General features: G+C 41.3%; 2 protein-coding genes across 4 annotated transcripts; one reads left to right on the plus strand and one right to left on the minus strand.

The window, feature by feature from the left end:
• Window positions 1-7: 7 nt before the first annotated feature.
• On the minus strand, window positions 8-17,670 carry LOC120557460 (phosphatidate phosphatase LPIN2-like). 2 transcript variants are annotated; one of them, XM_039797800.1, is made up of 20 exons: window positions 17,579-17,670; window positions 10,171-10,371; window positions 9,980-10,075; window positions 9,592-9,863; window positions 9,101-9,208; window positions 8,832-8,940; window positions 7,924-8,689; window positions 7,666-7,759; window positions 6,397-6,584; window positions 6,180-6,273; window positions 6,005-6,074; window positions 5,695-5,784; window positions 4,850-4,908; window positions 3,772-3,922; window positions 3,490-3,638; window positions 3,239-3,325; window positions 2,599-2,751; window positions 2,171-2,285; window positions 1,651-1,754; window positions 8-1,540 (listed from the first exon to the last, which is right to left on the minus strand). In XM_039797800.1, the coding sequence occupies exons 2-20, from the start codon at window positions 10,360-10,362 to the stop codon at window positions 1,390-1,392; spliced, it is 3,048 nt and encodes a 1,015-aa protein (XP_039653734.1). In that variant the 5' UTR covers window positions 10,363-10,371; window positions 17,579-17,670; the 3' UTR covers window positions 8-1,389. The 2 variants fall into 2 exon arrangements, with proteins under 2 accessions (XP_039653734.1, XP_039653733.1); XM_039797799.1 differs by lacking the exon at window positions 17,579-17,670 and adding an exon at window positions 11,832-12,220.
• On the plus strand, window positions 12,413-24,577 carry myl9b (myosin, light chain 9b, regulatory). Of its 2 annotated transcripts, none has more exons than XM_039797802.1 (4): window positions 12,413-12,622; window positions 22,420-22,617; window positions 23,457-23,618; window positions 23,720-24,577. In XM_039797802.1, exons 2-4 carry the CDS (start codon window positions 22,434-22,436, stop codon window positions 23,893-23,895), a joined length of 522 nt encoding a protein of 173 aa, XP_039653736.1. In that variant the 5' UTR covers window positions 12,413-12,622; window positions 22,420-22,433; the 3' UTR covers window positions 23,896-24,577. The 2 variants fall into 2 exon arrangements, with proteins under 2 accessions (XP_039653736.1, XP_039653735.1); XM_039797801.1 differs by lacking the exon at window positions 12,413-12,622 and adding an exon at window positions 19,599-19,818.
• Window positions 24,578-24,683: the final 106 nt, after the last annotated feature.

The raw sequence follows: 24,683 nt of genomic DNA on the forward strand, positions 1-24,683 counted from the left end.
CACTGACAAAGATAACAGGTGGTGCTTTATTTTAAATTTATATATTTCTATACAATTGGTTTAAAAAGTAACAGCAAAATCCTCAGCTCCAATGCATTTCCACATATTTGGATGATAAGATATGCAAAAAACAATAAATATAACAGTCATTATAGTACAAAGGCACGGCGCCAGGCTAAACCACTACTGTTCCCCTCCAAGGTCTGTTTACACTAAATAAAAATAAAAAGTGATGTCTGCCTGGCCCACCTCCGCATTTATGTAGTGTACAAACACTTCTAAACTTGGTATTACGGTACCTGAAAGGAAGGTATGTTGTAGTTTCACAATGATCATCTGCTCAGATCGTGTATTGCAGTCCTCAGGTATTAAGAAAAAATACTGCTATTGTCCCTTACAACCAACTCATACTCCATATTCATCTGCAGGCTTTGATTTAGCAGTTACCGCACCTTATAGCTAGCTTCCCATTCAAAGCTCTGATTACTTAGGACTCAGGTGAGTCAAATGTAAACAGAAAACATTGCTGCTTGACAAAAACAGAATATAGCTCAACATTGCTCAGGGCGAAACCCAGTTATCTCGTACTTATTAGGGTCAAACAGACTTTAAATAATCCAAAGCTTTTTAAACACATTCTCACACCATATTTGGTTGCTTGGTACATGGAGCTATAGAAACCCTCCCTCCACTAGATACAATCTCAACTGAATGAAGGATAACAGGTTTGTTTTGTAGCTGTGTGTACTTGGGTCTATTTGAACTCAGAGCATGAGCTCAGAGCAGTGACCTGACAATTTCCAGGTCAGTCACAGAAAACAGGCAATAGTTTTATGTATGTGCAGAATTTAGGCATCACTAATATACAATACGTATCTAATACAACTACATTTTTATACAAATGTGTTTTTGGTAAGTATTTGGAGCTGAAATGTGCGACAGTGTTCTACTAATACAATTCAAATCCATATTTTGGAATGACTATGATACTGGATACGACACACAATAACAAAAAACTAAAACAGTCCAAGGGCATATTTGTCCAGTTGTGTCATGTTCATTGTAGGATTTACACATTAAAATAGCTAAATATTGTGTGCACTGAGATTAAGTACTGCATAATGTTTTTACACTTAAGTTTGAAATGTTGAGTCCATGCATATTATGATTTAATTTGGCTCGATCTTTATTAGACGGGACAGTCGCCTCTTTCTGTTCCAGTTTATTCAGTGTCTTGTAAACAGGCACTATAGTTGGCAGGTCTATCAAAGGCAGTATTCAGGCATTCTGGGAAGTCTTATGCCTTTCAGGGGAAAAAAAAAAGTAAACAAAGAGAGTATATATGCTTGCTATAAAACTTGTGTGTGTGGTGTAGATGTGGGTGTGTGTCTACAGTAGTGCATCCAGGTCCAGTTCTGGCAGAGGCTCCTTCCAATAGGAGAAACTGCTGTACTCGGGACAGTCCAAAGCAGAGGATGTGCTGCTCCCGACAGACAGCATGGGGAAGAAATGTTCCACCAATTCACTGAGTTGGCTGTACCTGCAAAATGCAAAACGCACACGCACACACAAATGTAGTTTTGTCAGAATTTTTCAAAGCCTAAAAAGGGTGGAAAGGGTGTTTATATCTGTGTTCTGTTGCACACTTACGAGGACTTGTTGACTTTACTCCTCTCCTGGATGAGTTCTCCTTTTGGGTTGACGGTAAATAACCTGGTATCAGGCACCCCAACCTGCTTGTAGGCATAAGCATCCTGCAAGATGTAAGGTAGCAAAACAATACAGTCACACAGAGTAGCTTCAGTGGGACTTTAACCTTTCCAGTATCTATGTAAACTAAAACGACTGTTTGGCTGTTATAGCACTCATCCATAATCATAAAACATTAGCCAGTGTTTACTTTATATCCAACAAGCAAACCCCAGCATCCCCCTGCTGGAGTGCATAACAGGAAGTGTATATTGAAAATAATATGTAAAAACATCTAAAACCCATGGGTGTGTTCTTTGCCTTTTTCCTAACCGGCATGATCTCTCTGTGATTATGTACACACAGGTTTGTGCCAGAGGCTAAAATCATTGCCAAATATGCAACCTGGAATAGCTTGACTGAAAACACTTGTTGCTGAAGGTTATGGCTGTATTAAGAGCTAGTCTGCAGTGTTGCTTACGTTAGTCCTGTTGCCAAAGGCCGCGTAGAAGGGCTCTCTCTGTGGGTTGAACAGGTCCTTGATGTCACTGAGACAGGCAATTTTAAACACCTCCGGCTTCTTCTCAATAACCTCTCTGCACAGGTCAGGACATTACACATAGTCAAAATGGACATCTGTATTATTAAAGTGTTTGTCTCTTTGCATACATTTATGTATTTCATACAGTGGAGTGGCCCCACACACACATGCAAGCACAAAACACATGTTGTGAACCAAATTGCCCCTTGGGGACATTAAAGATATTTCAACTTTAACTCAACTTCAACCCCCAACAAACTTCCACATGAAAACAGAGATGTGGCATAGCCAAGTCCAGTGCATTCAGTTAACGCTACAGTGTATTAGTGGGAAACTATCTGTAAAGTTGTATTAGTAGTATTTGTTACCTGTGTAGTGCTGAAAAGAGGCTGCTTGGGGCCAACAGTACAGGGCCTTGAGGGAGGACAATGCCTTGGTCATTGACCCACTGAAGGTAGTCCTTAGTGATGGCAGCCATACCTATGGCCCGTGCTGAACAATACAGGAACTTATAGCCATTTCTGCAATGAAAGGAGTGACCATATTAACATTTTAGTTTCATAACATGGAATAAGAAGAATGTGGAGTTTTCCACTTTTACTGCTTGTAATTGAGTTGACCTACAGCATTAAGTCACCGAATAGTTGCGTCAATACTTTCCACAACACATATGTAATGTATATCCTATTTCTCTGGATTTGTGTAACATAAGATTAGCATTTCAAATAGAATCCAATCTTTTTCAATTAACTGAACAGCTGAGCTCGTTTTAAAAGCACAACATAAGGCGTATGAAAATGGAGACAAACAGGGAAACATCTGGCAATGCAGATTAGCGACTCGGCTGCAACTAATATTACATCAGAATCAAATCATCAGCAGTGGATCTGATCTGCTTTTGCTTGTTAAGGTGCGAGTAATGTGTGTAAAAGTTCAGTAAAATGACCTGGTAACAAAGGAAATAATAATTTTGCCAATAATATTTTCCAAACAAGTCATTTTACATACTGGTGTATTTTGTGGTAGAGTTTGGCGATGCCTTTGTGTGTCCAGTCTTTTCCAAACTGAGGTAGAATGTGACCCAGAGCATCAGACCTGCAGCAGACAGACAGTGAAGACTCATAATACTGTAACTATGTAGGTTCAAACAATGTTCCACAGCACATCTTTAATAGTGATAGAACTATGAATTGCTTTGGATACAATGGTCTATTGGGCTATATATACACCATAGCGTGCAAGGAAACAGTTGTTTTTACTTAGTGATGGTGCCGTCTATGTCTGATATGATGACTCGATCGTCCCACTTCCACAGGTAGATGGCAGCCTCACAGCGGCAGGTGCCTTGGTATTGTGTGGTCACACTGAACACCACCTTGTTGGCTCCCTCACGCAGGTTTAACTTCTCCTGGTTATGAGAAAGGAGAGTTAGCTAAAGTGGACAGAGTGGTCATCCTCTACATACATTAAACATTTATGTGGGCATCTGAGTGTGTGTGTGTGTGTGTGTGTGTGTGTGTGTGTGTGTGTGTATCTCTTACTATCTGATTAGAGGTCAGACGTAGTGATTTGCGGTACATCTGGGTGATACACTGAGTGGCGCTGAGGGTTTCTGTTGATAGGCTGGAAGGAATCATGGCTTTTCGGCCGAGGCCCGCCACTTCATCACTGTCGATGTCATCCAACGTGGCTCTGGAGAAACAACACACAAGTCAATTAACACCTTGTGTTGGGCTTAGATTTCACTGTCACAGCGTATTTATTGATAAACTCCCCAACACTCAACATGGTGATCTGTATCAGTGATTGGCTGTCACATATCTTAAACTTTAGTTTTGTCAAACGCTGACATAGCTGCTCATCATGACAACTGAATATAGGATAGAATATTTATTGAGTGATGCACCATATGGACAGAGTTTGAGCACACTCTGGTGGTGCAAAGGTAAACTACATAATGATAGTTTGATTGATACACAAAATGTCTTAGGATAAAAGGATAAAAATCATTTTGCCCCATTTATCAGTTCTTGTGTTGTGGTGCATATGTGAGAAGACTCTTCAGTTATGTAGAGGATCCATCTAAAGGTGACTTGCACCCTCTCAAAAATGTAACTACAAGTACAAGCTATGAGAAGTTTGCAGAGCGCAACAACTGATTGGTTTACTTTGACTGCTTTGTGTTTTCTTCTTTTGTGTTTGTCTATAGGACATAGAGTTTAAAGTAATTCAGTAGACGTGATACAAGTACCTACAAAATTATAAATCTGACATTTGGCTGCCTGGTGAGCTACAGAAAAAAGCCAGTATTTCTGGCCAAAATGTTGGCTTTTATTTACAGAATTGTTCAAGTATGTGCATTATATGTTGTTATTAATAAATATATATATTTATTTATTTATTTATTATATACAACCAAAAAACAAAACAAAATAAAAGATTAATAAACATGTACTGGCAGTCCTTGTATTAGTCTTTTCAGCAGTACATTTGAATGTCCTTAAGTACACTCAAACATTACAAAAGAAAGCTGTAGATTAGCGGGACCAGATTCCAACTAAACACAGCACATAAGCTTCCTTAACTGGTGTTAGATCATTGCTTAGTGAGGCGACTTACTTTACTGTGGAAGAAACTATTGCCAGCGGCTCCTCTTGCTCCTCCTTTAAGTTCTTTTGCTGAAAAACAAGAAGATTCCATTATCAGGTACATTCTAACCAACAACAACGTCAAGTAGCCAACGTGGGATCATGACTTTGTGTAAACCTACATGCCGACGTTCTTAAGCTAAGTGGCGTGTTATCTGTACTGCATTTTGAGCTATCCGCATGTATGTCTACGCTGTATACAGCGGGCGTAAACATACACGCCACTGCTGTGTTGACGCCGTCTTGCCGCCGTCTTGCCGCCGTCTTGCCGCCGTCTTGCCGTGTTATCGCGAGAAGAAAGCTACGGTTGGGTTTAGGAAAAGAAAAATGGGGTTGGCTTTAAGGAAACGCCACACGCGGGACACGATCCCCGCTCTCCTCCTGGGTCAAAGTCCTGTGTTTTACCCATCCGCCACCCCAACCAACCAACCTCCCTATGCAGATTCTCGCCCTTTCATACTACTTGCTACGGCGTGACTTCACACGCAATCACAAGGTAATGTAAGTCAATGGAGGCCAAACGGCTTTGATAAACATGCGAGTATGCATCTTGATAACACGGCAATAATGGCATACGAATTGGCGTGTCATACATACGCCATTCATGAGATCAGTCTGAAGTAGCCATGGTGTTTTTTTTTTTTTTTTTACAAAACAGACCAGTTGCTTCTTCCTGTACCTAACCCTTCAATCACTTAGCATAAAACCAACCCAAGCTATGCAATGGAGATTATTGCATGTAATCGTTGCAGGTGCACAGATGTAACAATTCCTTTCTTGCAGGTACACCATTAGCAGGAATTTCTAAGAATGTACCTGATTATTGTCCATGTCTCTTCTCCTCCAGAACCACCAGCGTCCAGACTTTTTGGGCATCTTGTCCTTCACCAGCCGCTCTATCGTACTCTATACGAGTAACACACACAAAAAGGAAGGCAACGCATATACAGTATGAATCCTGTCAACATAACTACGATCTTACCTGCCTTGTGTTGTTAACTCGTGAATCAATAACAAAAATAACTTGGTGATCAGTTTGATTAATGATTGTAACTGAACACGAAGGAAGCCTAATTCATTTACATGACTGATGTTGAGGTGGATAAGTGTTGAAACAATAAAATACCTTTGGAAGGCTTTTCTGGAACGTTGTCATTGACAAGACCATTGGAGCAGCCACTGCCCAATTATAATAGCTGTGAAAGATGAAAGCCAGTTGATGAACAATCATGGACATGAACAGTTAAAACAACATTTTGTAATGCATTGCAATTATATAAGTAAACAAATCCCAATCTTACTTGGAGTTGATGCAGATCACAAGGTTTGGATCCTCAATGATTCCTGGATTTTTGGCAAAATCCTGGTAGGTCACAATGTGCGCCATAAACTTTTCTGGATTAACGGCAAAAGCAAAACGACAACTGATTTGGCTCCACCGGGAGAACCTGCCCAATCCTTCATGTCCCAGTACATATCGCAGACACAGACCAGCAGCACACATTCACTCTCACTTACCTTTAGTGATTTGGCTGGTGTCGCCCTCTTGTCCGCAGAGGGACATGCTGATGTCCATGTTGTAGGAGGTGGAATCGGACAGGTACTCTGTACCGCTGTCCATGGCCCCGCTGCCCACTGACTGAGGCGACTGGCTCCCTGAGCAGGAGCCCTGCTCCGCCCCGTGCTGAGAAGCTCCCTCTGTCTCACTACCAGGGACAACAGACACTCAAGGTTTTTAACACTTCATAGACGGCACAGCACACTCTATTGGAGGGGTTTCAATGGTAATCTGTCACTGTGGAGATTACCGCCTTTTTAAGTGTTTAAACATCGCACACATTTTTCTTTGTCATTCTAAGATGGGGATTTCATATAGGGTTGGGTACCGAACCCTGTACTTTTACCGGTACCGACGGAATCACCGAGTATTTGTTCACGTAAAATCAAATGGTGCCAAATTTCGGTACCTGAGAGCGTGTAAGCGCAAGTGCAAGCTTATCTGTCCTCTCTGCATGTTGACAGAGAGTGGAGCTTCCACATACACACGCAGAGGTGCGGAAGGAGCAAACCATGTCGGCTCTGCAGTTTTGTTGAAGTCACAGCGAGTAACGGCAATGCCGATAAAGTGGTTTCAAGTGTGGTTACAGTTTTTCAAAACTTCACGCAGACACTTTTCATTGTGATACGAAATTACTGGCGAGCCGAAAGCGGTCGCTGTGCTGTTGACGTTACACTTCCTGTGAGACAAGCAGGCACAACAGTGGTTTATATGCCCAGGGGTTTGTCTGACGGGCTGAGGTTGTAAGGCAAGACAACTTTATTTCTACAGCACCTTTCCGCAACAAGGCAATTCAAAGTGCTTTACATTATTAATTGATGAAACATTAAAGAGCAATTAAAAACGGTCATGATGAAAATAAAACCGGCTAAAGAAGAATAATATACAAATACAAGAATAAAATCTGAATAATTATTCAATTTAATAGGTTGTAGGGACGGGTTTGGGAGGAGAGAAGGAGGGGTTTTATTTTTATTTAATTTCTGTCAGTGTAAAATATTCTAAATAAATAACATAATGTTCTAAGTAAACAGGATAAATAGGTTTGGAATTATTTTTACAACAGAATTTTTTTTTTTTTTTTGTAATTACAGAGGGAAAAAAGTACTGTTGGGTACCGGGAACCGAATTTCAGGTACCGGTATCGGTACTGATATTGGTTCAGATGGTACCCAACCCTAATTTCATATATAAATTAAAAATGAGTCACTTCTTATGTGTCTTTTTACCTCTTGGGGAAGTAGAGTGCAGCCACCTCAGGTTCCAACGTGGTCAGATCATCCAAGTAAATATCTGTTGGTCCTAGATGGTGATTACGTTTACCTGCAACATAAATTACTGGTGAACAATGAGATAGTGATTTTTTTTTTTTTTAAACCACAAAAAGGTCTAGAATGAGACTTTGAACACACCTTTAGTTTAAGGACACAAGCTAAAAAGTAACTTAGCTTAGTAGCTTAGTAACTGAGCTTAGAAAAATACTTCACCTTTCTTCTTGTCCTGTTGCTCTACTTTGGAGGATGCCTCAGAAGGGTTCGCTAACCCCTCTGTTTTGTTGGTTAGTGAGCCTCCCGCTGACCCTTCAGTCCCTCCAGGTCCACAGTCCTCCTCCCCTACCTCAGCACAGGGATCTATCCCAGTGTCCCCCTCGCTGACAGGGGCACTACTGGTGGAACCCTGTTCACATTGCACCGATAAGGTACCCTGCGGTTGTGGATTTGATAACTCTGTACTACTTGGACTTGTTGCAGTGATTGTGCAGTCTTTGCTCTCATTAATGAGTTTTATTCGTGCGTTGTTTGGTTTGCTCACACTGTCAGTCACAGTGCTATTATGAACAACACTGATCGTGCTTTCTTTGCTAGCAAGATAATCTGTACCGTTAATTAGATTAGCTGAAGAAGAAGATGATGATTCTCTGTTCTCCTCTTCCCTGAATGTGAATTCAAGTGCCTGTGTTGAGTCCACATTAGTCTCCGCTGAAGACTTGGAGAGGTCAGTGGGGGTTGAATGGGTAGTGTAAGAGTTTTCCTCCATATATAATGGGTCGGTTTGCATAGTGTCGCTACCTAGGTCTGGGGAATGAGTCCTGGGCTGTGGCCGGACCACTGTTACACTGCCCACTCTGCCACAGCTGATCACAGGCTCATAGTCCTTGTCAAAGGAGTCCTGTCTCTTAATGGTGCGGAAATGAGAACGGTTGGAAGGGGAGATATGTTGTAACTCCACTGGTGTCCTTTCAGATTGACACAGCTGTGAGGGGGAGAGGAGAGACAGCAATTTTAAACAGTGTGTCAGCATGATATTCTCAAAATCTACAGCAAAACGTGTGTGTGTGTGTGTGTGTGTGTGTGTGTGTGGTGTGTGGTGTGTGTGTGTGTGTGTGTGTCCATACCATGGGAAAACCTCCCCAGTTCCACTGCATCTGAGGCCCAGACGACTCTACGGGTCTAACCAGGAGCTCGGAGTCGCTCTTAGGAGATGATGGCCGGCTGTAGAACACACTGCCGTGAAGGAGAAATAGATAAGAGAGATGAAGGAAAAAAAAAAGGTTCAATTAACTGAATAAAATCAGTAGGACTGTATCTCTTTCTCAAACTGCCTCAGTGATGCTGCTCAATCAATCAATCAATCAATCAAATGAATTGTGTGAACCATCATCACCTTTCCATGGGTGACTGCTCTCCATCCGAGTGTGGATGAGTGCCTCTGGTCTGTGTGGCCCCCAGCATCTCATTTGTCTCCTCAGATAGCGAGTAGTACACTGATTTACTAGAACACACACACACACACACAGGAAGATATTTTGAAACTACTGTGTTACCTTTGAAGGTTTAAACATTGATCCACATGACTCCCTGTAAAATGTTTGTAGTATTGACAATCCCAATGAGAACCGACATTCCAGCATGTAGCTTTCAGCTGCTTTCTTCTCATTGTAGTGTCTCAATCTAATAGTGACCAAAATGGTGAAATACTATGCCACCTTGACCCACATTTAACAATGTCAGTCAAATATATTTTTATTTCAAGTTCACCTATTTCAAGTGTGCGTTGTAAAAGCAAAAGGATTGTCATTTCAGCAAGTCTTAGAAATGATTTGCCGATAAAGCTTTTTCCTCTTTTTTTTTTTTTTTTTTTTTTAAATCACTGACCTGAGTTGCAATGGTGTGACGGACTCTTCTTTAGCAGGGCTTTCCTGCCCGGCCTGATCACTTTCTCTCTCCCACTCCTTCTCTCTTTCTCTCTCATCTGATGAGGAGCTGGCCTCTTCTCTCAGGTGAGTATCAGAACGCATGCGTTTGCGGCGACGTTTCTTCCTGCGGGCGCCAGATCCGGTGATGGAGGATCCCTCAGGGGTTTCTTCGATCTCCTCAGGGACCTCAAGAGGAATTGGGGAGGTGCACAGATGGGCTGGGACCTGGGACTGAGGGGGATAACAAAGAAACGTTTATAATGATGGAGACAGATAACAGACTGCACAAATGAAGTTACCAAAGAATTGAGAATGGGCCCATGGTCATCACATGTTGGTCCTCTTACCTCCTTGTTTTCATTTTCCTCCACAAAAAAAGCTTCTCCATTGTCACCCAGCTTCATGTGCAGGTCAACTGATTCTCCATTGATCTCAATGTCCACCTAAAAATCACAGTGATGCATGTATGTGTCAAAGAAAAAAAGCAGAGAGATAGAACTGTAGTTCAAATAATGTAATGAGACAGAGAAACACTGACAATCTTCTCCTTGGAACGCAGCACACCCAGCTTGCCAAAGCGGACGTGGAAGGGGGAACACTGGAACGATCCATCAGGCTGTCGCACCACAATGACATCGATCCCTCCGGTGAGTGACGGGGTTAAAGGCCGTACGTACAGCTCCTTCACCGTCACAAATACCGTCTCCGCAAACTGGCCCACAATATTCATGGTTTGGGACTGGAAACAAAAAACAAGAAGTGAGAACAGTGAGGCCAAGTTTCACGAAAAAGGAACAAAAAGTGTCTGCATTCAGTATTTTCTGTTTGTCTGCGGTTTGATCCTTGAAACTTTTTTCACAATTTCAGCAGCACTCAACAACAATGTCATTCCTTGATAGAAAATGTAGAAGCCGCTATTATAGAATTACAAGTTCTTACAACAACAGTCATCCAATTAACCAAACTAAAAAGCATGTGACATTCAAGAAATCATATTAAGCATGTACTAGTCTACATTCAGTATATGTTTTATGCTTAATGTGGCACAATTGCCTGTTATATAATCCAACAACATTCACATATTACAACATTTTTTAGGCCAAGTAACCTGTTTAAACAGAAGGGTGTCGCCTGAATGACTACAAGGGAGGTATTACTAATGTATTGACTTATCATATCGACCTTTGGAATCGGATCTCAATCATGACTAATCGGCTAAAGGTTGGGGAGGGGGGGATGGGGTCGAGATCAATCAAAGACACTTATCTACAGGTTTACTACTATAAGACAACATAAACTACTGAAGTTATTATCTTGGCCTGGCATGATGATTATGTGAAAAAGTTCACTAGGAGGAGTTCCAACGTAGATAGACACAGTGTCAAGTCAAGAAGTCAAACGTTGCCAAATGCTACTGAAAACATCACATTTGGCCTAGTTTAAACCTGTATCAACATTGCAGGACCGTCAAAGTAGGTTAGAGTTATTGAGAGAAAAAAAAAATGGGTTAGAGGGATTGAGAAAAAAAAAGAAAGAAATACTATCTTCTTTAAAGAAATACTATCATAGCCTATTACCTTGTTATTCTGTTTTAAATTTAAATCAAAACATTTTATTATTTTTTTAAAGATGATTTGTTTGGGCTTTTATGGCCTTTAATTGATAGGATAGCTTGAAGACAGGAAAGGGGAGACATGCAGCAAAGGGCCGCAGGTCGTATTCGAACACGGGCCACTGCCAAGGACTTAGCCTACATGGGGCGCACACTCTACTGGGTGAGCTAGAGGTCGCCCCAAGTTTATACCAAAATTAACCTGAAGTGAATTCTTTCATTCTGCAACAAACCGAAGCCACAAACTGGAGACCACATTGGGAATTTACAAATTTTATGCAATACAAACATAATGTTAGAGAAATCAATACCATAGCTCGGCAATAAATTCTACCTTTGTGAAGCTTATAATGTTAAGAGTTTTGTTGACACAACTTGGTTACCAACCTGATCACAAGAGACAAGATTTGTGAGGACTTGTCAGACTCAATTGAGTCACAGAACTCCCAATATGGTCTTAACAACCCAACCAATAACCCAGTTTAGTTCTGAAAACATAAAGAGTGACTCACACACACCTACACAATGAATCAGACATGTCTACAGCATCACCTGTCCAAAGTCCACATTATGATCTCATGTCTTACCCAGAGTGAAGGATGCAGATGTCCCTTCCCAACCAGGCTGTGTCCCCTTGACCTCCCTTCTGCCATACAACACCACTATAATAGATTTTTTTCCACCACTGGAACTCAGGAAAAGTCTCAAGAAACTTTACCTCCATTTCCACCAGAGGAACCTTTCATCTGCATTCCCCAGAATGCTTGGTCGCCTCTTAAGGCTGGGGTCACTTAACCCCTCCATATCTATCTGGAGACGTAGGGCTACATTTTGTTAGCTTTGACAACCGAGATGAGACACAAAAGTTGGTACAGTCGAGCTGCTAAGCTAAATAGGACTTTCCACTTGATCAGTGGTCATCCGAGATGACAGCGCTTTAGTCCTTTCTGTTCTGTGCTAGGATGCAAAATATAGCAATCTATGAGAGAGTCCTAGTATATTCAGTCGCACACTGATGCTTCCTCTATCTCATGCTATTTCACAAGCACATACACACTATCCTGTCACACTGAATTCATACTTCCCCACTTGTACTGCACATGACAGCCAGACCAGCAGTTTCTGAAAGGCTCGGACAGGCTATTCAAACACGCTTGGCATGAAAACGCACACAAACTGTTCGACCACGGAGTTTCTGGGCTTGACCACAGCTCTCTGGACCATCAAAGATGAGGGGACTCTCCAGCAGTCATGCTTTACCACCACTGATAAATCATTCATTGGCTTAGCTAATTTGGGAGGAAGTCAAGCAAATAACTTGCAAATTGGAAAGGATATCACTGACTGTGCTGCAGTTGGAAGGGGACACGACGGAAAGGTAGGCCTAAGAAGGAAAACAATGTCTAACAAAAAGAGCAGTCATTAGAGTTGATGTAGCAAATCAGCCTAGCTGTGCAGGTAAAAAAAACACTCTGGTCTATCATGTAACGGACCCAACAGTGCAAATGAAAAATATGAGTGTAGCTCATGGTCTTCTGATGAGAATTACCTCTTTCTGTGCCCATTCAGGCTACTTTATCTGTATTTGATATAAAGTGATACTTGACTGGAACTGCCACGTCAGCTGTATGTGAAAAGTGGGAAGAACAAAAGCCTGCAGTAGACAATGGCAGTGAGAGACAGCAAAACGTAGGGCAGCAGACGGATGACAGAAGCGAAAGACGAGGGGGTTAATAACTGATGTACAAAAAGTTGTACCTATAGCAGCATGTTGTTTCTAATGTATTGAACATATCCCTATACTTATCCCTTGTGTGTACACTGGCATAAATCCAAGCATCACTGTCTTCAAACTGATCATGTTGACACTAGGACTGCAACTAGGCCTGACCATCGTTAACATTAGTGTGTAGATTCTTTTTTAGCAAATGTTTGATGTTTTTGTTAGATTAAGAGGTGAGCAGCACCTAAATGAAGAATTACAATAGGTTATTTCCATTGCTTTCCATTTCCAAGTTAAATCAATATTTGTGAACATGAGCCAGAAACCAGAGAAGTAAGTCTCAAACTTGTGATGCCATCAAGTATAAAGTCTGGAGCTGCTCCAAAGACAATGAATGAGATACTGATGTTGTGGACCCACAGAAGGTTTGTCTTCTTTTTATAAAACAGGTAGCTCAAATCAAGCAATCTATATGTTTAAGTTAAGCAATGTGTAAGATTTTTTTGTTTTGTTTGTTAAAATGTAATATTATGTTGTTGTCAGTGATCTATCCCTTTTAAATTATTGGAAAATCTGTGATTGCAGTCTGTATCTAATACTCTAATATTTTTGTGACTAGCTACTACAAATACAAGGATAGATCAAAGCCTAAAAAAACTGAAAAACTGTTAGGCTGATGACTCCCTCTGCCGCCAGGAAGAAAGGGGATCAGTGGAGACTAAACAAAAGGAACCAGAGGGAAAAATTGAAGCAGACCCATGAAATAATGAATGACAATCCAGAGTCAATGAATTAATCCAATCTTGAAGATCCACAACTTGAACCCCCACTCAGGGAGCCAAATGAACAGGAAAATGCTCAGCCACCTGATTCATCTACCCCAGAACAAATTATAGTTACACATCAAAGCAATTTGCTAAGTTCATTAAAGAAAAGACACACCTGAAGGAGAGACTAGTCAAACTTAAAAGACAACTTACACGGTCGCATAAAAAAAAAAAAAAAAAAAAAAATCAGAGAAACTACAAAAAAAGTCTTAAAAGGGCCAACAACACAAAAGTTGTCTAACAACAACAGCCCCACAGGAATCAAGAAGCCAGCTGCACAGAAGAAGGCACAGGTTACACGCTTCCTGTGTAGGGATGCAAATAGACTGCTTCCAGGGAAAAAAGACACAGTGACCAAATACAAACAGCAGGTACAGAGAAAGAGTCCTCCAGAAAACACTAAAATAGCACCATGTGCAATACAACAAAGAAACAAAAAAAAAGGAACTCACAATGTCATATAGGCTAGACCAGTGGTTCCCAACCTTTTTTCCTTGGCGCCCCCCTACTTATGTCTAAGAAAAGTGGAGCCCCCAGAACCCAAGTTGAGGTAACTCTCGAGATAGAGCCTTACTTTCTTTTTTGATACAGAGGAGTCATCAGCACTTTTACGTTTCTCCGCCAAGTTGCATTCATAAAATAGGGATGCCGTGGCTGCAGGAAAAACGAGGATGATAGCAGCTACCAGCTGACCTGATGACAGCAAGGGTCCCAGGTTAAGAGGTCCTGGAGGTTTGGCCTACTAAGTAGCCTGCCTACAATTTTAAGCGAGAACAAAAATATATAGTTTTTATACAGACTTTTTACATGATATATTCTAGTGTATTATCATAATTTGTTTAACATGGGCACTTTTTTTTTTTTTACCTCAACCTCAAACCAGATAAAGACTTGCGCACCCCCTGTGATCTTTGCCGCCCCCCTGAGGGGTGCCCGGACCACAGGTTGGGAACCACTGGGCTAGACTGTATTTAAGATTGCGTCCGTTCTATGTTACAGAACCGAAAACAAGTGATCGTGACACTTGGGCATGCATAGACCATGAAAATGTCTGCTATAGTGTGCAATCCTAAAAGAAAGGATTGCATGTATCGTGTGTGTGTGTGTGTGTGTGTGTGTGTGTGTGTGAACTGCTGTTACAAAGAAATTGAAATGGATTTTCAAGAAGAGAGCAATATCACCACATGGAAACAGCGGGAAAGAGTTGAGACCAAGTCCGGCGACAAGGAATTCACAAATTCCCTTAAAAAGACACAAGACGGTACATGGCAAGACCTACGGAGAATTCTCGACGTGAAACTTGATGTGCTTGCCAAGCATCATTTCAACTGGCTCCACCAAGTTGAGCGGTGCAGAAAACTTAAAGACACCATTAGTGACACTGAAGTAGTGTTTCACATGGACTTCTGAGAATTATGCTTGCAAGCTTGACACAGAAATCCAAGCTTTCCATTTTGGTGGAAGTCGTAAACAGGCTACCATGAGCTTTATTCGGGGCTGCCTCTAGCTTAACCAGTTAGAGCGTGCGCCCCATGTAGTCTGAGTCGTTGGCAGCGGCCCGGGTTCGAATCCTGCGGCCCTTTGCTGCGTGTCATCCCCTCTCTAGTCTCACTTTGCCAGAACCTCCTCCAAAGCTCGCTAAAGGGGAGTCTGGCTACTCCACACAGCATTCGGGGATGGGAGGAAAACATGCTCTGGTTTAATGGCCGTTCTTTAAACCAGTCAGAATCGTCATGGGCAGTGCTAAACTCCGCACAGAGCTGCTGCAAAATAGTTGTGCGAGAGAAAACTCAGATTGGACAGATAGTCTAGCTAGCAGTCTCAATTTACCATGCAGAGAACTGAGGAGCAGTCAACAATAGTCCTCATAAATCCACTGAATTTAAAATTCCAGCACAAAGAAAGCGGAAGGAAATGGAAAAAACTTGCATCTGGCGGAATTTCCTGCAGCACCGGCGCAATCCCGGAAGTGGAACGCGAAGGTTATAGACTATCCCATCTCTTTCTCTCCCCCTGTCCTGTCTATTCACTGTCACTATCGAATAAAAGGGAAAAGCCCCCCCCAAAAAAAGAGCTTTATGCTATTGTAGTGTTCTCAGTTCTGAAACAGAAAATGTTTATATACTTAGAACATTCCCCTGGGTGCTCTGTGTCATCTGTAAAAGCTTTCCTAATTCAGGGCGGTCCACACGACACTTACCGTGCATTCATGGACATCGGAAAAACATTTTTCCCAGTAAAAACGTCACCATTAACGTCACTTCCTGTGGGAATCAGAGGTGGGAAACTCGGGCTAGATTTTGCTAACAGAGTTTCCCAGTTGGTGACGCGTTGTTGACAACGGACGTTTGATGTAGGGGACTTTGTTTTCACACACCTGATGCTCTAGGCTACGCCCAACAGTTGGTGGCAGTCATGCAACAAGTTATTATGCCAAACGCCAATATAACAGAAGAAGAAGAACCCGCCTCCCGACCGCGATATTACGAATCCCACTATGGCCACGCCAAGACCCGCCCTTCAATAGCATTTACTGGCCAGGCGTCCATGAGAACGCAAGGTAACGTAACCCCATTTGTTCAGGTCCTATCCTCTGACCAATCGGCTATCCTAACCTAACCACTCGAGTTGAAATGCCTAACCCCAACCAATTGAGCTGCTTCGTAGTGCAGGTCTTGGCGTGGCCATAGGGGGATTTGTAATTTTGCATCCCGACCATGTGAACGCTGGCAGTCGGAAAAACAACGTAATCACGGGGGCGGTCCCTGTTATTCCCAGGTGGCATGAACGCGCCATTAATACTTGATGACATCACAAATTTGAGTTTTAGCACTGTAGTTTTTGGATTTAAGAGAGAGTCGTTCATTTTAAGTCAAATGTTTGGACTGTCTTAGACCATAGAATAACATGCATGAATATTGAAAATTTTGGGCGCAGTTTCCCTTTAAATGCCTTAAAGCCAAATCAAGTAGGCTATAAAAATATTACAACTGTTTCAGCACTGGTTGCCACACTAAATGTAATCAGTCATTCATTAGGTATACCACTTTCCCAATGTAAAAAAACCGGGCCAAGAGTGGAGAGAGAGCAGTCTGTTCTTTACTGACCTTTGCCTCTAAGGAGACACAGACACAAAGATTTAGTATCTGCCTCCTTCTCTTGACCACTGTTGCCTTAAAATGTCTGTTTCATCATCCCCATCACTCACTTACATCACTGAGAAAGGCAGTCCCTCAGAGTGCACGAGAACTCGTTTGAAGGTCTTGTAAAGAACTAAATGAAAGACGGCAATTTCCTACGGGATTTCTTAAAAAAGGAAATAAGGTTTTAAATACAGTTTTATTTAGAATAAGTTACCCATGTGTTACGATATAATGCAGACTTACAACTAGAGATAAAGCACAAACTCAAACAACTTCCGCAACGGTTTTAATGTCACCGTATGGCGCAGTCCACTGTTAGCCACTGAAACTCTCGACAATTACATTAGCAAAAAAACACATTTGCTTCTCCGTTAATTCAAACGTTTTAAAACTAGAGACACGTCCCGTTTATGACAGAGCCTGAGCCACGTATTCACCCTTCAGAACTTCATTAAGTGAATTCAGTGGTCGTCTTTACGACTTGTCTTAAAATGTGTAAGTTATAGCAAGAAAAAATTATCCTAAAAATGGACATAACTCTGATAACTCTACCTAGTTAACATCTTACACGACTGCTAAATGTGTTACAGACAGTTTATCCTTTCTACGTTGATGCTGAGAGAGCGTAGAGAGAAGCTTACCTTTCAGGTCGCTTTTCTGACTGAGCAAACGGCAAACAACAGCCATCCAGAACACATCCTAGTATACTGCGCCTGCGCGCAAAACAAGTCAATTACTTAAATAGCCAATGAGCAAACTGGGAAAGAAAAGATGACCCGCCTCTACCGTTAATTGTAAACAAAGCGTTAAATTATATACATTCTTTAGGTTTTCAATGTGTCATGGTAATATAAGATAAGGAATATACAGTAATTGTATTTTACAATTAATACAATCTATAAAGATGTTATTAACATATTGTAACTTTTGGCTGTTGAGGCACTATTTCTGCTGGGAGTAACTTTTGGCTGTTGAGGCACTATTTCTGCTGGGAGCAGAGCCTCTTAGTTAAATTAAAACAAATCAGTTACAAAACCTTGGAAACTGATGTGTAAAGTTTAACTCGAAGACTTTTATACAAACAAAAAAACTCTGCATACAGCATGTTGCTGGCTGACAAATTCTACTTTTAAATGAAAGACTTTTAATAATATCCAGTGATGCAGTGGTATTGTTACGGAAGTTATTTTAATCACAGATACATTTACTCTTACATTAAACATGTCTTGCTATTACATTCTAAAGTATATGTTACATACTAGAGGAAAGTGAAATAAATGGGCAGTTATTGTAGATTATGGGCTGCCAGTGCCAGCAGTCTGGCACATGTTCTTTTTTTTTTCTTTTTTTTAAAGATTTTTTTGGGGGGCATTTCAGCCTTTAATGGAAAGGACAGCCCAATATGAAAGGTGAGAGAGGGGGAAGACATGCAGGAAAATCGCCCAGGTCGGACTCCTGGACTTTCTGCGTCGAGGCATACACCATAGACGTACAATTTCACAGCCCTCCCACATTATTTTTGTCCTCATCATCATTCATTGACTGGTTTTCAGTACTTCAGAAATGACAATGGCAGTGTGGCCCAGCAGAGGGCATCACTGCACCTGCACAGAGCCTCTTTAAACAGAGATGCCTCCTTTAGCCTGAACGCTTTTATTTATGCTCTGTATCTATTTTTTCAACTTTAATCTCACTAGAAGAAAAATATCCTATTGTCTATATGCTATTCTGAATTGTTGTACTAAAAATGTGTGTATGTTGCATTTCTTAAACAAATTAAAACAGATGATGTGCTGTTTCAATGATAAAATAAACATATTTATTTTGGAAAATTCCTAGAATACATACTCAATATAATGAAAAACAGATGAAAGACACAATCATAGAGATATGTGGAAAATTGCAATCTGTAAATCAAATATTCAATGTGCAGACGGTTGGGCACTTCAAATCATTCTTCGTACTTCAAAGCATCAAATCATTACAGCAACAATGAAAAGACTAAATGATCATTTTACTTTTAAATAAAGACACATATTTGATTTATTGTACCCATATAATGGACAAAGCATAAAAAGGGCTATGAGGTTGCTAAAAATATTACTACAACATACTTTATGCACTGCCCAATAAAGAAGATGAAGATCTTACACATACATTTATTCTAACAAGACAGTAGGTATTTAATACATTGACAATATCTTGACAGAAACACCGGCTTAATATTTCTTTGTAAACAGCAGAGTAAATAGCTGCCAAAAAAATCCCCAGAGCACATTTTCTTACAGTGAATAGTTATCAAGAAGGTTTGTGCTTCTTCAATAAAACACAGTGAGACCAACCACAACCACAAAATAGATGCTACTGCCATGACATAAGTTAGGTGTTCCCTACACTTTCAGGCCCCAGTGATGGCCAACTGCCTATTTAAGGAAAGCCATAGCCTTACAACAGAAACACTGGCTTTCAAAACTGATCTGCATCTGCTCACAACTCTCTCTCCCCCATGTTTCCATACTCCACCATACACAGAGCCTCTACTCTAAATGTTTGGGCCCTTTTCTCTAAATAAGGCAGCCTTATCGTAGTTCCTGTCATTTCTGCCTTTTCCCCAAACATCCAGAGCAGCGTCTGTGGCAGTAGCAAGCTGCAGCCTGTGCATTCTTTTGCCTTGTATGGAGAAATGGTCTGGCCTGAGATGTCTTTGAATGGGACAGGCCGTCCTCTCCATTGGCTGGGGCAGAAAGGGGAGGGACCCACCAGGAGTCTGATTCTTTAAACAAACTTTCCAGTAGGACTGCCTGCTTCCTTTTGCACTGCTGTGTTGGAGCCAGACAATAGGAGTTTGAGGGACTTCCAAATATTTCTACCTGAAATAAAGGTAAGAAAGAAAGCTGATTTTACCACTGGGTTGCATATTATGTATACAGAGTGTTAAAAAGCTCATCTTTTAATGCGTTTTAGAGGGGACTGCATGTGTAAATTAGTTCAGTGGTACAATGCTTGTATGTCAGTGCTGAGAGTGAAGGGATAAAATTACAGAGAGCCTCAGTAGATCTTTGATTAAAGTTACCAGATAAGCTACAATAGAGCTTTTTCATCTGTTGATCAAGGTGAGAGAGACCTGTAGATAATTTGTTTGTGTATGCAGTATAACTGTAGTGTGTGTGTGTGTGTGTGTGTGTGTTTACTTCCATCTCATCACTACGGCACATTAGACAGGGGCATTTCTGAATGCAGCTGACCCATATAGATCTCTAACACACACACACACACACACACACACAACACACACAGGCACACACACTCTTAAACACGTGGACATAAACACCTCTGATGATGTCTTTTTATAGGCGTTGAGAGCTTAACTTCCACTTTACTCTATGTTTGTTTTTGGAATTCCTGACCGTTGGCCTTTTATTCTTTACTTGAGCAGTGGTGGCCTACTACAAGACCTGCAGTGAGGGGGGGAGATGACAGCCTGACTGTTTGGTGTTATCAGTGTGTGCGCGTGCGTGTGTGTTCTTGCTGGGAGAAGGAGACAGAGGAGCTTTGTCATCCCACTGGATGAAAGGGTTCACAGAGGAGCTGTGTGGACAGAGAACAAATACGATTGTCAGTACAAGCCAAGATGAGGCATGTCAGCCAAATGCTTACATCGCTGAAGTCCCAAGGTGTTCTCGGCCTTTTTGTGAGTCATTGTTGATTCACTCTGTGTGCAGAATGCAGAATATTTCATTGAAAGTGTAAGTTGTGAAATATTCCCAATAGTCAAAGTATCTATTTGATTGATTGCTTGAAACAGACATAGAGTTAAACACCAATCTGCTAGAGTGTGTATGTGATTGTGGAATTCCTCTGTTCCCTGAAACCTTAAATTGGAGCTAGACGCTGTTTTGTTTCCAGCTTCCTCTGCGACTGTTAGATGGAGAGTGGAAGGGCGTTGGGCCAGCAGCACACATCTTCCAGATTTCTTCATTTTTTTGGCACATAAAGTTACAGAAGCAGTCAAACAGTAGTGAAATGAAAGGATAGACTGATCTAACATGTGTCTGCAGTGTAAGAAAGAAAAGACTGAAACTACTGCTGGCAAACACTGTGTGTGTGTGTGTGTGTGTGTGTGTGTGTGTGTGTGTGTGTGTGTGTGTGTGTGTGTGTGTGTGTGTGTGTGTGTGTGTGTGTGTGTGTGTGTGTGTGTGTGTGTGTGTGTGTGTGTGTGTGTGTGTGTGTGTGTGTGTGTGTGTGTGTGTGTGTGAGATTAAAAAGCAAGTTAACTACAAGTACATGAATTTCCTTCCTGTAACATTGTATACTGAGAACTGAAACACACATCCATTTTTGGATGTAATGTCCTTATGTGAATGCTACTGCGGACAATCAAGTTATTCAAACTCTGGACAGAACTGGCTGGTCATACTTTATTTGCATGGACAATACAAGTTATAATTCTGCCATAGCGATACAGTAGCATTCATTTGTATAGAGATCAACAGAGGAAGGAACTTCTATGTACTCAATAGAGAAATATTTGAGATAAAGAGATAGGCAAAGCTGCTCAACTCTTTCTGAGTGCAATCATACAAGCAACAGAGACTACAGAACAGAGCAGACACAAAACTTGAGGACTACTCTAGCCCATTAAATATGATGACAGACAGTGTCACACAGACAGTGTCTGGAGACAGAGATGTGGTGAATATAGGACAGCAAAGAGCTATTTATAAGTGTTGGAGTACACTGCTGTGTAGCCATTACTGTAATGTGCTATAAAATACATTGATGTAGATAAAATACATAATACAAAAATAAGGTAATAACATACAGAAGTCTGTTTAAATGTTGTTGATAACCAGAATAACTTCTTTTTAAATATAGTATGTGTATGTATATATATATATTATATATTTTTTTATACACTGCATCATGTGCTTTATTTGTGGTAAATGTGTGATACATTGTGGCAATTCTGGTCCTTTATTTATTGAAGTTATTGGAAATTAATTTACCTGGTCCCTCCTACCTGTCCAGCCTGTCCCTCTGTCAGCTATTGCCCGCTAGGTATAACACACACACACACACACACACACACACGACAAATCCTTGCAGACCTAAACATGAGTGACAGGTCTAATTCTGGAAGGATCTGAAGTTAGCTGCAGCGTGCACTGTGGAGACATGTCATTTTCACACCCATCACTGTACCTGACATTCAGGGAGAGTGTGATTCTCTCTCTAGAGGAAACGAGAGAAAAAGATTCTCCTGCTTGGGGCAAATGAAATAGAAAATATAAAAAGAGCTACATGGATGCAGTGCTCCAGTTTTGTGTATGTATGTAAATTCCACTTATCTTTTCAAATGAATTCTGAAATCCGTATTCATGTCAAGATGTAAGCAATACACCCAAGCCATGCTATCCCCAATGGTGCAGGATTATTACAATGTAATCCATGAATTGTTCCTTTTAAATGTGCCCACGCCCAGACCTAACCGCCACCATGTCGAGCAAGCGTGCCAAGGGAAAGACCACCAAGAAGCGTCCCCAGAGGGCCACCTCCAACGTCTTCGCCATGTTCGACCAGTCTCAGATCCAAGAGTTCAAAGAGGCGTTCAACATGATCGACCAGAACAGAGACGGTTTCATAGACAAGGAGGATCTACATGACATGCTGGCCTCTCTGGGTACGTTGGCAAGTTCTCACTACACTTTTTGGCAAGTGTAGGTTGGAAAGCAGAAACATGACACTGCCTTTAAAGGGCCACTCCACCTATTTTACATTTGAAGTTTAGTTTGCTTGTACTAACTCAACCTGTGAACCGTTCTTCTGTAACTCCAGCAAGACCTCACTAAAGTCTGAGAAAAACTGAGATCATCCTGATGACATCATCAGGGTCATCTTAGTTTGGGCCCTACTTCCCCTACTACACATTCATAACAGAAAGCCTTTATTACAAGCTAAGAATGGGGCGTTTTAAAGACGTGGCCATTTATCAGGGGTGTAACGAAAGACGCTATAGAACTATGCATAATGGGAAATGTATGATCCAGCATTATTGGAGCTAAACGTGAGGATATCTTGGCTGGTGCTGCTATAATTCGGACCACTTTCTTTTTTGATCTCTCCAAAGTTACAGAGAAACTTCTGCACACTGTCTAACTTGCAAAGATAAATTTAATAGCTGGCAACGTTTGTTTTTTTGCCTGATGAAGGTCGAGTACTGAAACGTTGCCAGCTATTGCATTTATCTTTGCAAGTTAGACCGTGTGCAGGAGTTTGCCATTTTTGACCTACTCGTCCCTCTCCGAAGCACCTGTCTCACGTTATAGATGTGCAAAGTATTTTTCTGTTCTGAGTCTCTCCAAAGTTACCAACTTTGTTAAAGTGCAATGAATAAATGAACACTTGAATACTGTTTATAGGAACAGGGTTATTCTACTGTTTAAGCATAAGGAAACACTTCCTGGTTTTGTGTATTCCCAAGAAATATTTGATCCACGTAACGGTGTTGTTCGTCCTCAGGTAAGAACCCCTCTGATGAATACCTAGAGGGGATGATGAGCGAAGCACCAGGGCCAATCAACTTCACCATGTTCCTCACCATGTTTGGAGAGAGGCTCAACGGAACGGACCCCGAGGACGTCATCCGCAACGCCTTTGCCTGTTTTGATGAGGAGGGATCTGGTAAATCAGTCAAAATAAAAAAAATAGGCCAATTGTATACACAGATTATGGCACTTTCACTGTCAGTGTTAGGGACTTAATGGGTGTCATCTGTATCCAAGGTGTGATTCACGAGGACCATTTGAGAGAGCTGCTGACCACCATGGGCGATCGCTTCACAGATGAAGAGGTGGACGAGCTGTTCCGTGAGGCGCCCATCGACAAGAAGGGCAACTTCAACTACGCAGAGTTCACCCGCATTCTCAAACACGGCGCCAAAGACAAGGATGACGAGTAGAGGGAGACACAGACTGCCTCGAGGCCCCCGCACACATACTGCACCACAACTCAATCCCTAGTTCCTACCTTTATGGACTTGGTTTTAGAGAAATTTAATAGGAAAAATAAAAGTATATTATAAAAGGGCAGAAGTGGCCATTGTAGTACAATTACTCAGATTTAAACAGGTCTATGAAAGGTATGAGCTTGGGATTCATTTGGGATCCACAGAAATATTTTTCATCATCATTGAAGGTTACCATGAAGAAAGGTGTATTTGCATCTCATAGCTACAAGTCTACTGCGGCCTTAGCCACTTGAACGTTTGAGATGCATCAAACACATGTGTGTGCGGGGGTGTTTTTGGACTGTAAGATTCAGTGCCACGTATAGTACCAGCAATGTTTACCTCTTCCTGCCAATTAGCCACAGCACCTGCATAAGCACTGCAACAAGTCTACATCTGTAATATTTGTATCCATGTATGTTAAAAATTGATTTAAAAAAAAAAAAAATCTGATTGTGTTTATTAAAAGTGCTCAGTACTTGTGCTTGATGAAATGGTTAAGAGCTTTTAATCTAAACTTCTTGCATTAGCTGGTTGCGTGTATTTCTTGAAGGATCAGAATTGTTTGGGACATTGAAGGAATTCAGTCTTGAATTGTTGCTCAGGCAAATAAAGTATACTGTACTTTACACTACTGCACTCTGTAATTTGAGCTGTATACAGGAGCATGAATGCACTAACTTGGATATTTCATTTTTTAACCGTCAATGTTAACGTAACTAGATATTCATGACTGCAAG

Source organism: Perca fluviatilis, chromosome 4 (assembly GCF_010015445.1).
Source record: "Perca fluviatilis chromosome 4, GENO_Pfluv_1.0, whole genome shotgun sequence".
Taxonomy (NCBI): domain Eukaryota; kingdom Metazoa; phylum Chordata; class Actinopteri; order Perciformes; family Percidae; genus Perca; species Perca fluviatilis.